The sequence below is a fragment of the Podarcis cretensis genome (assembly GCF_951804945.1).
Source record: "Podarcis cretensis genome assembly, chromosome: 8".
NCBI lineage: Eukaryota > Metazoa > Chordata > Lepidosauria > Squamata > Lacertidae > Podarcis > Podarcis cretensis.
This window is the reverse complement of record NC_137177.1, coordinates 19,676,673-19,689,886: the sequence shown is the minus strand read 5'-3', so window position 1 is coordinate 19,689,886 and position 13,214 is coordinate 19,676,673. Positions and strand designations below refer to the sequence as shown.

The following is a 13,214-nucleotide window of genomic DNA, read 5'->3' as shown; positions in this document are numbered from 1 at the left end:
CAATCTGTTCTTGCAGTGACCCACTGGAAACCTGCATGGAAAGCCTGATCTCAATGGCAATCTAGTCTGATTCCTAGTAGCTACTATTCAGAAGATACAGCCCCCAGCAGTGGAGGTAGAACAGAGCTATCTGGTTTAGTAGTTACCAGAAGGCTTGTTGCTGTTGTTTAGTCATGTCCGACTCTTCATGACCCATGGACCAGAGCACGCCAGGCACTCCTGTCTTCCACTGCCTCCCGCAGTTTGGTCAAACTCATGCTGGTAGCTTCGAGAACACTGTCCAACCATCTCGTCCTCTGTCGTCCCCTTTTCCTTGTGCCCTCCTTTCCCAACATCAGGGTCTTTTCCAGGGAGTCTTCTCTTCTCATGAGGTGGCCAAAGTATTGGAGCCTCAGCTTCAGGATCTGTCCTTCCAGTGAGCACTCAAGGCTGATTTCCTTCAGAATGGAGAGGTTTGATCTTCTTGCAGTCCATGGGACTCTCAAGAGTCTCCTCCGGCACCATAATTCAAAAGCATCAATTCTTCGGCGATCAACCTTCTTTACGGTCCAGCTCTCACTTCTATACATCACTACTGGGAAAGCCATAGCTTTAACTATATGGACCTTTGTTGGCAAGAAGGCTTATCCTCCATTAATTTGTCTGGTTTTCTAAGGCCACCTAAATCAGTCGCCGCCACTGCCTCTTAAAGTGGTATGCAGAAAGTCACAATATCAACCTCTGGCATCTCGTTAAAAAGATGGGGTGCAGTGAAACATTCAGCCTAAGGGCCCTGTGAGGCTGCTGCCAGTCAGAGTTGGCATTACTGAGTTAGATGGCCAAATAGCCTGACCTCTTCCTAAGACCAGCCTTCTACTCACTGGTGCTGTGGGTGTGCCAATTTCCATAAACCAGGAGAGTGGAACCTGTTATGTCAGCTTCATTTCCTACGGGTTGACCAGTTGGGCTGCGCACCTGTGGTGGGGGCCAGAGATAAAAGCGGGTCACGTTACCTACCTCTTCTCTCGCCCACCCCAGACATAAATAGTGCTTCTACCGTTCCTTTCATGCTTCTGGGGAAATTGTGCAAGGGTTTCTTATGAGAGTGTCCTCCTGGCTTCTTAAAGGCTTTGAGCTGGGTACTAAAGAGAAGAGGAATTGCCCCTCCCCCAAGCAACAGCAAGAGGAGGGTACCTGTAGAGGCACATGCATTTACCATTTGGAGTTAGGAATAGCTGCTTTTATTTTATTTTTTGGAAGCAGAGGGGAGCAAAACCAGGGAAGTGAAGGAGCCTCTTCTGCCGTCCGTCCCCCCCCCCCCTTGTGTTGTTGCCTGGCCCATCTGCTTCGTAACCCCCATTGTTCTGGCCGTGCATGTCCTAGACAAGCTGTCTGCATTGTCCTGGGGCCGGACAAACAGGAAAAGCAGCCGTGGATTTGGGCACGAGAGCAGGAAGCAGATGGGAGAAGTGGAGGAAGGTGGGTGCTTTGACCCCTGCAGGGGTGGAGGCTGTTGGGCAGACGGCAGCTGTAGAGGTGGGACAAGGCTCTGCTCTGCTCCCTAGATTAAATAAGAGAAATGGGGGGGGGGGAGAGAAGAGGGAAAGATGCTGAGGGGCCTCTGTTGGGAAAAGGATCTGGAACTCCTGCCGGGAACCCTGGGATTTAGGGGAGTCCATGTCAGGGAGAGAAAGGGGGGGGGATATAAATAAATATATAATAATAGCAACGCAGGAGTGGGAAAACTACAGGCTTTGGGGGTTTCCATTGCTGTTTCTTAAACCAGACCACCAAAATGGCCTTTGAGGGTTTTGTAGAGTCATGTGCACATACCAGTCCCCCCCCCCCCAGCTGAGATAGCCCCGGTGCTCGTGATATATATTGATATATCACCCAGGCCTACTCAAGACCCATCAAATCCAGAAGGTTTCATCTACAGCACATCTTTTAATACACAGAAGACTAATAATACAAGGCAGGGAGCACTACAGAACAGAAAGTGTATTACGGAGAGAGATGTGTTTGTGGGAATGAGTGGACTCCATCATCTTTGCAATGGGGCAGTACTAAAAGGGAGCTTCGGGATGTTGTTTTTGTAGGTGACAGACACACAAGAGGAAGAGCAGTGGTTCTCCAAAACCCATATATTCGGGATTCTGGTTGCTGCTACTCAAGATGGACTGATGGGATCCGTATGGAGGAGGAAGAGGAGTTTGGATTTGATACCCCGCTTTATCACTACCCTAAGGAGTCAGTCTCAAAGCGGCTAACAATCTCCTTTCCCTTCCTCCCCCACAGCAAACACTCTGTGAGGTGAGTGAGGCTGAGAGACTTCAGAGAGATGTGACTAGCCCAAGGTCACCCAGCAGCTGCATGTGGAGGAGCAGGGAAGCGAGCCCGGTTCACCAGATTATGAGTCCATCGCTCTTAACCACTACACCACACTGGCTCTCTGTGTATGGCTTGTTTCCTGCGACTGTAGTCCTCTTAAACCTCTCTAATAAGATGTTCCTCGTCTCCCGAGGCTTTCCTGGTGCTGAACTACCTGATGACAGGCTAGGAAGTTCCAGGAGATGAGGGAGAGTTGAGTACAGGAGACAAAGAGAATTTTGAATAAGATGCTGTTACTGCTACTCAATTCCATAGCTAGGAAGTACGAGTCATTGCCGGAGAAGATGGTTCAAACTGGTAGCTGTCCTCCTCAGCATTTTGCCTTTCAGCAGCCTTCGTTCTCATCCAACGTGTGCCGTAAAGATGTACTCTGAGTCATATAGGCACGAAGGTGAAGTCCGGATGTGACCTAAATTATGCAAGTGGGCGACATTTGCATCTTTTTGCCTGTGTTGCAAGCTCTTCTGTCTCTGCCACTGTGGAGCCGGACCCAAGGGGGTTGCAGCTACACCTATGTGATACTCGAAAGGAGACCCATTGAAATCAACGGTCAGCCGAGTCCATTGATTTCTGCAGGTCGTCTTATAAGAGCATGATTTAGTTGACTGCAATCTCTTGGGTCTGCCTCCACAAGTGGCAGAAATGGGTTAGAGTTTGCAACGCTGGCAAATAAAAGGGAATTCCACCACTTGTATAATTTAGGTCACACCATCCGGACTTCAGTGTCCCTTTAAGTATATATACCAGTCAGACTACACCTTTAAACCACGTGTTGACTTGTAGTAGTGTCTGTTTACAGAGTTTTCAGAGTTTCCTGAAAACTGGCATGAACCACTCTGGGAATTGTAGCTCTGTGAGGGGACGAAGCATCTCCTAGCAACTCTCAGCACACACCCATCCCAGCAGATTGTTCTAGCATCTCCTCTTGTTTAACTGAATTGTTGCTCATATTATTCAAGAGATAGGTTGAGTTTACCTTGTCTCTCCTCCTTGCTCCTGGGAGGCAGTGTCATGAGCCAGAGGCTGAGGTTATGATTTGTACCACTGCAGCTGGAGTAATCCTGTTTTCAACAATCCCATATGTAAAACAACAGTAACACTCTCCCTGCAAGTAGAAACCTAGCATAGCAGGGAACAGCCTGAAACAAAAACTTCCTTTCTGCGCTGGATATTTTTTTACTTGCGGGGATCTCTTTCGTGGGAGAGCCTTATATAACAAAATGCTTGTTCCACTTTACAGCTTCAAGTGGTCTGCTGCATGCTCAGAGCACATGCTTATTTACCTCTGATATATATGTACATTATAAACTGAAAGAGATTTAGCAGTCATTCCTGCTTCTCTGGGAATTGCAGCTCTGTGAGGGGAAGCGACCCATCTGCAAGCAACAACATCCTCCCCTAACAACTGTCCTCCAGAGCCCCTGAGATTGCTAAAGTCATTGAAGACCAATATATGTTCCATTCTTAATAGATGGCCTCCACACACTGTTTAGAGGCAAATTTGCAGTACCCAGGATGAGGCCTGGCATCACCACAAGGCAACCTGGGGCACTTGTTAGAGCACCAATGATTGTCTGGGATCCACAAGGGTACCTGCCCTGACCTCACCCTAGTAGTGCCCATTGGCTTGGTCTGCGTTTTCAATTTGCCACGCTGCCCCAAAATAGCATGACTCCAAACCATTGTGGGGATTCTGGAAGGAAATGGAGCAGCTTTTAGTACAGATGAGAAGGCAACATATGCTCAAGTCTTTGGAAAGAGGTTGGAAAATACTCAAGACTTTGGAAAGAAGTTTGAAAATAGCCCACTCAAGAGCTTCGCTCAGCTCAACGAAGTTAAGTCTAACCATTGTGCTTTGAGGTTTGTGATCATAGAACGGCGAAGACCATTTTGTGGAGGTCACCTACAGTTTTAAGTTCAGCTCCTCTTGATATGCATATACATGTGCTTCTTAACCTCTTGTGTCGTTTAATATTTATTTTAAAACTGCCACACATGCATCTTTTAAAAAATAGGAATATAAATGTTCTCCCTTTTCCTTACCCACCCACCTGGCAAATTAAAACCGTGAACCTTAAGCATTAAAACATTAAAAATAGTTGCAAAAAACGTGGGCTGGCTTAAGGGGGCAAAAGCAGCCCTGGTGATGGCATGAGTGCTAGCCAATAAGCACTTGCTACCTTAATCTCCCCCACCCCACCCCCACTGCCCAAATACACTGGAAATGCCCAAGTCAAGAGCAAAGGCCCTTTTCAACCATCACTGCCATGCTGGAAAATGCTACTTCTATTGTCACACCAGGGTTTGGAAACAGAGAGTGGAATTTGATGTTCCAAGAGAAAATGGCGCTGCTATTGTTGTGGCTGTACTGTATGTCAGTGTCTCTCCTCCCCCAGCAGCTGCTAGTCTTAACATATAGGCTTGACCTCCTCAGTGGCCCATTGGGGCTGATAGGGCAGAAAGCAGGGAGGCCAATAGTAGGGGGAGCCAGAACCACCGACTGGCAGAGCTGACTCATTCTAGTTTTGTCTTCTCTGCTAAGTTCTACAAGGGTGACTATGGCATATTCACACCCTTGATTTAAAGCATACAATTAAACCGCCATGGCTCCCCACCCCCAAAGAATATTGGGAACTGTAGTTTGCTCGAGGCGCTAAGAGTTGGTAAAGGTAAAGGTAAAGGGACCCCTGACCATTAGGTCCAGTCGTGGCCGACTCTGGGGTTGTGGCGCTCATCTCGCTTTACTGGCCGAGGGAGCCGGCATACAGCTTCCGGGTCATGTGGCCAACATGACTAAGCCACTTCTGGCGAACCAGAGCAGCGCACGGAAACACCATTTACCTTTCTGCTAGAGTGGTACCTATTTATCTACTTGCACTTTGACGTGCTTTCGAACTGCTAGGTTGGCAGGAGCAGGGACCAAGAAATGGGAGCTCACCGCATCGCAGGGATTCAAACCGCCAACCTTCTGATCAGCAAGCCCTAGGCTCTGTGGTTTAGACACCAGCGCCACCTGCGTCCCAAAGAGTTGTTAAGGCAACCCCTATTTCCCTCACAGAACTATAGTTCAGAGTTCCCTGGGAAGAGGGGTTGATTGGAAAACCACTCTGGGTACTACTGCCATTAAGGGAGAATGAGACAGCCACCTTAGGTGGCAGAGGTCGTGTGTGTGTGTATGTGTTTGTGTGTGAGAGAGAGAGAGGTGTGGCAGCAAAGGGCTGGAGGACTAGGCTGCAGGTCCCCTGTGGCCTGTGCTGTTCCCCCACCTTAGCCTGCTCTGCTCAGCTGTGTTTGTAATCAGCAAAACGTCTTAAGCCAGCCATGAAAAGATGCCAAGCAAGTAGCAGCAGCTCAATGTCTCTTGCAACCTCAAGTTCCCTCTGCTGCGGTGCATGCAAATTCGAGGCCCTTATTAGGCTCTGTCATTCACTCGGGAGCCGCGGATGGGGCAGCTGTGGCCCTTTCCCCAAGTTGCCGGACTCCAATTCCCATCACCCGCAGCCTTGGGTCAAGGACAATGGGAGTTGTAGTCCCAATACCAACAGGAGAGCTGCGGGCTCCCCATCTGTGCTGTAGAAGTTCCAGCCAAGTCCAGCACCTCCTAGTGGCGAAGGAGGAGATCAGATGGGCGTTGCACTAAGTGCCAAAGGCGATGAGAGGGGTGCCCCCTGGTGGCAGAACCCTCATCCACACCACCCAGGATAATTCACAGTCTTGGGGCTCGGCTGCTGTCTGAACAATGAGCTCTGCTGGCTGCCGCAGGAGTCCAAGTAGCTTGAAGGGCCCCAGAGGCATCAAGGGGACTAAAAGAAAGAGCTCAAGTGGCTTCCGGGCTGCCTGGGCACGTTGGGGTTTGGGTAGAGGTTGCCCCCGCTGGAATTCCAGTAGGGGGAGGTGGGCCCAAAGAAGCCTGTGGGGGAGGTAGGCATCTGGGCGGCATGGCCCAGGCCGAAGCCCACCTTCTGCTGGTGGTAGGGTGGGAGGTAAGGCAGGTCCGTGTGGTGGTACTTGTAGAGGGCAGGTTCGCCTGGCTGCCCTTGCTGGCTCTGGTTGATGCCCTGGAAATCGAACTTGTAGGCGTAACGCTTGCCGTGCACTTTGGTCATGATGCTCTTGTCGTAATAGTAGCGCAGAGCCCGGCTCAGCTTGTCGTAGTTCATGTTGGGCTTGCTCTTGCGCTCGCCCCACCGCCGAGCCACTTCGTCGGGGTCCGTCATCTTGAACTCGCCGTTCGTGCCCTCCCAGGTGATGCAGTTGGCGTTGCTGCTGTCCGACAGCAGCTCCAGGAGGAACTGCCACAGCTGGATCTGACCGCTGCCTGCCGGGGGAGAGAAGGGGCCTGGTTAAGGGTAGGGGGCAAAGGTGGGAGCTCTGAACTGTCTGCGAAGCTGGTCAGCAAGTGGGTTGGCCGGGCTAAGAGGGCAGGTCTAACGCAGGTGCTGTGGGCCAGGGAACCTGCAGCCCTCTGGATGTTGCTGGAGTACAACTCCCATCATCCATGACCACTGGATGATGGGAGTTGTAGTCCGATGGCATTCAGAGGGCCGGAGGTTCCCCATCTCTATTGGAGACCAATACTGGGCTTTTGAACATGGCGCATCCTTGCTCCTCACTCCCATATTCTCCTCTGCCCAAGCTTTGGTCACAGCAAACAACTTGGCTCGCTAAACGGGTGGGAGCTTTTGGCTCTGCAAGCACCTATTTGCTATCTCCCTGCCCTTTCCCAGCCTTAGAAGGGGATTTAACAGGCGACGCTTTCTTTTCCCATTATGGCACCTTTGTGCCACAAGCCCAGCTTCATACACCCTCTAACTCCCCAAGAGAAAGAGACGTTTGGACCCACCTGGGTTTGCCAAGCGGCTGCTAGTGGGTCCCAGGACCTGGTATGGATCTGGTGAGAATGAGAAGGGAGTCGTGAGAGGGGCTGGAGTAAGATGCACCTCCCCACCTGCAGCTCTGCCTTGCCGCATCGCCTGGAAAGCCTCACTGCTGTTCTCAGGCGCCTCCTGGCTGAGCCCTGGCTGAGGTGGTACAGCTCTGGGCTGCACTGTACCACTACAGACTGCAGGTTGCAGCTCATGCGGCTGAATGCTCCTCCATAGAAGTAAATAAAAGTCCCTGCAAATAGAAAACTAGCCTGTCAAGTTCAAGGCTAGGCTGTAGGCACGACATGCTAGCAATCCTTGTGCTGGGAGAGAGGATTTCTGCATTCAGCAATGTGAGCCCACACCTGCCGTCTGAAGCAGGTACAGGTAGGCTTGACCACCTCAGTAACAACTAGACCTCCTTCTGGCCCAACTGCTCCAAGAGCCACTATGTTCTACTCCAAAGATGAGGAACCTGGGGTGCCCCTCCCGATGTTGCTGGACTACAACTCCCATCATCCCTGAGCATTTTCTATGCTGGTTGGGTCTGATGGGAGTTGAAGTCTGACCGCATCTGGAGGGCCACAGATCCCCATCCGTGGCCTACTAGATGCTATTGCATTGGGAGCCAAGTTCAAATCACCACCGTGGTAGTTTGCCAACTTCTCTTCTTAGCAAGTTCTTTAGAGGAGCTGAGTGGCAAGCAGAAATCCAACCAAGCCAACAATTCTTTCCCCATCGCTGTTCTTTCCATGCTGAGAAAAGCTTTGTCAGCTGAATTCTTGCTAGCCACACAGCCGTTAAAGGCACAGGAGCCCTGTCATTAAAAAAAGTTGGCTACCCCTCAGCTCAGCTGTGGTCTTATTTGTGACCTTGGAAGCATCTCTCCTCCTCAACCTTTTTTTCTCCAGCCGCAGAAAAATTGCCACAACCAACCCCACAAGGCTGTTGTGGAGATGAAACGTGAGTGGACAATATATTAGGGGTAAGAAGGAACGTATATTTAAATAAAGGCATGCCACTGAGGCTAGGGTGACCTGCTGAAGTCCATGATCTATCTCCTCTGTTTATACAGAAGAGAGATTTTTAGCTAGTGCAGATTTTCCCTTCCCTTCAGAACTCTGACATGACAAGTTGCACCTGTCAAAATTCTCTCTTCAACACCGGGGATATGAGAGTCCTGTTTTTCCCCTTCCACCTGCACAAGCTAAATATATTCGTTTGAAAGCATTATAAGAATATGCTTGCCATCCCCACGTCACAAAACGTGTGGTATCTTTAGAAAGCATAGTTGCCAACTGACCAGAAAAAGAGGAGCCTAATCTGCTCTTCTGCCTTTAACAACCTGATCTACAGAAATCAGCAGGTGATCCTTTTGACAGGAGGAGCCCTTGCTGGTTTGCAGGTGATGCTGTTGTTAAAAGCACAGGAACAGAGGCTGATAATAAAAAAAAGGGTGGCAGTCCCAAGGCAGGAAGTGGAGCAAACTTCTCCTAGGAAAGGTGAAAAACTGTACCTGGAGCAATGCGTGTTGAATCAGGAGTCCTGCCGACACCCTGGATCTGTGGTGGGGAACCTTGAAGATGGAAAAGGAGCAAGTGAAGCATTGAGAGAGAGAAACAAAATATGTCCGTATGCAATTATTTGATTTAACTTGGGCTGAGAACTATTTCCCCTTGACTGAAGTCAAAAGAACAGAAGAACAGCATGGCAGGATCAGGCCAAAGGCCCACCTATTCCTCACAGGGGTCAACCAGATGCCTATGGACAGTCTGCAAGAGGGGCCTGAGCCCCATGGCTCTGTCCTGCTTTCGTTCCCAGCAGCTGGTATTCAAGGGCACACGGATCTCAAAAGGTATCCTACAGCCATCAGGACGAGTATCCATCAATGCACTTAAACCTCTATAAATTTGTCTAATCGCCTTGTAAAAGCAGTGTAGGTTGGTGGAAGCTTGCTGTGGAAGCAAGTTCTGTAGTTTAACATTTTCTCTGTGCTCACAGCTGTCCATGGAGGCGCAGGTCAATTCTGTGTCCAGGGCAGCTGTTTACCAGCTCCATCTGGTACGCAGGCTGACACCCTACCTGCCCGCAGACTGTGTCTCAACAGAGTAGTGCATGCTCTGGTTATCTACCGCTTGGACTACTGCAATGCACTCTACGGGGGGCTACCTTTCAAGGTGACCCGGAAACTACAACTAATCCAGAATGCGGCAGCTAGACTGGTGACTGGGAGTGGCAGCCAAGACCTACATTGGTTCCCAGTATGTTTCCAAGCACAATTCAAAGTGTTGGTGCTGACCTTTAAAGCCTCAACCCAGTACAGTGGTACCTCGGGTTACATACGCTTCAGGTTACATACAATTCAGGTTACACACTCTGCTAACCCAGAAATAGTGCTTCAGGTTAAGAACTTTGCTTCAGGATGAGAACAGAAATTGTGCTCTGGCAGCAGGAGGCCCCATTAGCTAAAGTGGTGCTTCAGGTTAAGAACAGTTTCAGGTTAAGAACGGACCTCCGGAACGAATTAAGTACTTAACCTGAGGTACCACTGTATACCTGAAGGAGCGTCTCCACCCCCATCGTTCTACCCAGACACTGAGGTCCAGCTCCAAAGGCCTTCTGGTGGTTCCCTCACTGCGAGAAGTGAAGTTACAGGGAACCAGGCACAGGGTCTTTTTGGTAGCGGCGCCCGCCTTGTCGACCGCCCTCCCATCAGATGTCAAGGAAATAAACAACTATCTGACTTTTAGAAGACACCTGAAGGCAACCCTATTTAGGGAAGTTTTAAATGTTTGATCTTTTATCGTGTTTTATAATGTTCTGTTGGGAGCCGCCCAGAGTTGCTGGGGAAACCCAGCCAGGTGGGTGGGGTATAAATAATAAATTCTTATTATTATTATTATTAAGGGTGCACTTCTTCTCTCATTCTCCTGAATCTCATACCCTTTAGCTTTGTTGAATGACTCTGTGTTCTGGCTCCATGAGAACAAATAATCATGTGTGCACAAGAAAAAAGACGTCTGGAGGGGTCCTCTGCCTATTGGGCACCTGTAGCTTTTCCTGGAGGGACGCGGGTGGCGCTGTGGGTTAAACCACAGAGCCAAGGACTTGCCGATCAGAAGTTCGGCGGTTCAAATCCCCGCGACGGGGTGAGCTCCCGTTGCTCGGTCCCAACTCCTGCCAACCTAGCAGTTCGGAAGCATGTCAAAGTGCAAGTAGATAAATAGGTACCGCTCTGGCGGGAAGGTAAACAGTGTTTCCGTGCGCTGCTCTGGTTCGTGATGCTGGCCACATGACCCGGAAGCTGTACTCCGGCTCCCTCGCCCAATAAAACGAGATGAGCGCCGCAACCCCAGAGTCGGTCACGACTGGACCTAATGGTCAGGGGTCCCTTTACCTTTACCTTTACCTTTTCCAAAGCAGTGGTGGAGTTTGCAACCCAGAGTGCCACTGTCCATCCAGACTGAGAATGACTAATTCCTGCCCAAGCAGTTCACAAAGGTTAGGAGAACTGGGAGCAGTCAACCCTGCCCCCACACCGGTCCAGCTAGCTTAGTATTGCCCACACTGGCTGGCAGCAGCTTTCCAGGACTCAGGAGGCAGGAGGGTCTCTCCCAGCCCTAGCTGGAGATACCGGGGATAGAACCCAAGACCTTCTGAACTAGATGTTCTGGACCACTGAGCTATGGCCCTTCCCCTTATCAACACAACCAGAGGAGAGAGATTAAAAATGTAGCCTTCCCAGCTTTTATTCTGGGAATGACTAACTAATACCTTTGGAAGTTGTGCTGATGGAGCCGCTGCCCCAGCTGTTGCGCCGTATTTCTTCATATGCAGACTCTGTACCAAGAGAGAGAAAATGGGCCTGAATTAAACAGAGGTGCTATTTCAGGGAGGAAAGACACAGTTCACAGATGATTCAAAGACCCCCTTCTTGTAAAATGGGAAACGGCGGTGTATTTTATCCGTGTTTGTCATGCTTGCAATACTGCGTAACAACTAAATATATATGCGCTCTCCTCCCCCTCCATGCAGAGAATGGGAACTGACAAATTAAGGGGCAATCCCTAACACTGTGCCGCTTTCAACAGGAAGCAATTAGTGGCAGAAGCTATAAGGAGGAAGCTTCTAACTAAAGGTGCAGTAGCTCTGAAGAGCCTCAGTGGTGTTTTGCACCCGGAGAGGCTGGATCTGCAATTCTTTTCTTCTTTTTAAAACACAATAGTTTGGATATGGAAAAAGTTGGGAATGAAAACACTGAGAAACACCAGCCTGCAGCAGGTTGGCATCAATGATTCTCTGTAAAATGTGAGAGAATGGGGAATATCGATAATGACTACTATGGAAGCTGAGGATTGCTTGATTGGGTCTATAGCCAGACCTCCCCTGACTCTGTGGCTCACTCTCAAGCACCACAATGTTACTTTCATGTGAGATCTGTGAGACATGGGTCCTATCCCAGCCCCACATCCCAATCTTGCCATTACCTTTATTGGCAACTTACCGGATTTGACTTGGGCCCTCGGGGGTGGTGGGGGCGGGGGCTGCTGAGTAATGACTGGCGCAGGCGGATACGTAAAAGTGGGGCTGCCTGGGTGGAGGAGAGAGAAATGGAAAGAGTTATTAGAGGGCAGGAGGGGCTGTGGTGGTCACTGGCCAGCCACAGATTGCGGTTTCGTTTGCTATTATCACAGGGTAATCATAGTTGAAGTAAGAATAATAGAATACTTTCCAAGCTAGTTCAAGAGCTAAGGCAGGCATAGGCAAACTCGGCCCTCCAGATGTTTTGGGACTACAATTCCCATGATCCCTAACAGGTCCAGGTCAGGGATGATGGGAGTTGTAGTCCCAAAACATCTGGAGGGCCGAGTTTGCCTCTGCCTGAGCTAAGGAATCTGCTTCCCACTAGGCCTCTAAGTCCAGGGTCTCAAATTCCACATTGGATATGTTCTACTTCCATGGTTGCTAGCAGTATACCCTTGAATATCAGTTTCTAGGAATCATAGATGGGGAGCTAGCTATTATGCTCAGCTCCTACTTTTGAGCTTCCCATAGGTTGGCCACAGTGAGAACAGGATGCTGGCTGGCCTTTGACATATTCTGATGTTCTTAGTTCTTCTCCATTCCCTGCCAAGAGGCAAGGTTGGGGGATGAAACTAGGACCTTACACATGCTCTGTCACTGTGCCATGGTCTCAGGGAGCAGGGCTAGAAAAGAAAAACCTAGATGGCTCAAAAACCTGACTTTGCATAAGGCATGTGTCAAGTGTGATAGGATTCTTGCACTGCTTCAGACTGGAAGCGGAGGATCTTTCATTTGAATGCGTACCCCTTCTTTGAAACCACCCCACACATAGAAAGTTAGTGTGTCATGGAAGCAGGTTCCCTGAGCAGCTAGTGCTCTACATGCAAGGCGTTTTTGGAGGAAATGCATACTCCTCCTGTCCAGCACCGCAATCCTGCCACAGATCTGTCATGCAATTCTCCTGATAGTGTTGCATGGTTTAGATAACCAGCTCCCCATGAGGGAGCATAAAGCAATTTTTAGAAGCGGCTATTGTGCAACGCCCCCCTGTTCCACACGCAGTCTCTATCTGAAAACTGAGTTTTGCCACCCCGAGCCTTACTCTGGCGCAGGTAATTGAGGTGAGACAGCAACACGTCGGCGTTGTATGCTGTAGTGAGCCGCAGGAAACCTTCCTTGCCAAGTTTGCACAGCTCCTTGCCATCCACATGCTGGAAGAGGCCGGTTTCAACATCGATGAGGTCGTACTCCTTCACTGCCCAGTCAAGCCACTGGCGGACGTGTTCGTGGGTCCACACGCCAGGGTCTGTTGGAGAGATACAGGTGTCTGGGTACAATGTTGGCTCCAGGTTTTGGATGTTCCTTGGGCAGAACACCCTCTGTAGGCCCCTGGGAACTGTACTTCACACCTCACAGAGCTAATTCCCAGCACTCTTCGCAAACTCCAGTTCCCAG

At 49.9% G+C, this 13,214-nt stretch overlaps 2 protein-coding genes across 4 annotated transcripts in view; one reads left to right on the top strand and one right to left on the bottom strand.

The window, feature by feature from the left end:
- Positions 1–13,214, top strand: part of ETV2 (ETS variant transcription factor 2) — a 226,159-nt gene that overhangs the window by 162,625 nt on the left and 50,320 nt on the right. The gene's annotated exons all lie outside the window — the stretch shown is intronic.
- The window catches only part of LOC307221545 (retroviral integration site protein Fli-1 homolog), a 29,704-nt gene continuing 21,576 nt past the window's right edge, over positions 5,087–13,214 (bottom strand). Inside the window, exons 4-9 of one of the 3 annotated variants that reach the window (XM_079986169.1) lie at positions 12,862–13,065; positions 11,740–11,826; positions 11,010–11,075; positions 8,752–8,811; positions 7,214–7,261; positions 5,087–6,688 (exon numbers count right to left, since the gene is read on the bottom strand). In XM_079986169.1, the coding sequence (XP_079842295.1) occupies positions 6,174–6,688; positions 7,214–7,261; positions 8,752–8,811; positions 11,010–11,075; positions 11,740–11,826; positions 12,862–13,065 (980 nt within the window). In that variant the 3' untranslated portion in view covers positions 5,087–6,173. The remainder of the gene's footprint in view (positions 6,689–7,213; positions 7,262–8,751; positions 8,812–11,009; positions 11,076–11,739; positions 11,827–12,861; positions 13,066–13,214) is intronic. The other 2 variants (XM_079986168.1, XM_079986170.1) reach the window with 2 other exon arrangements.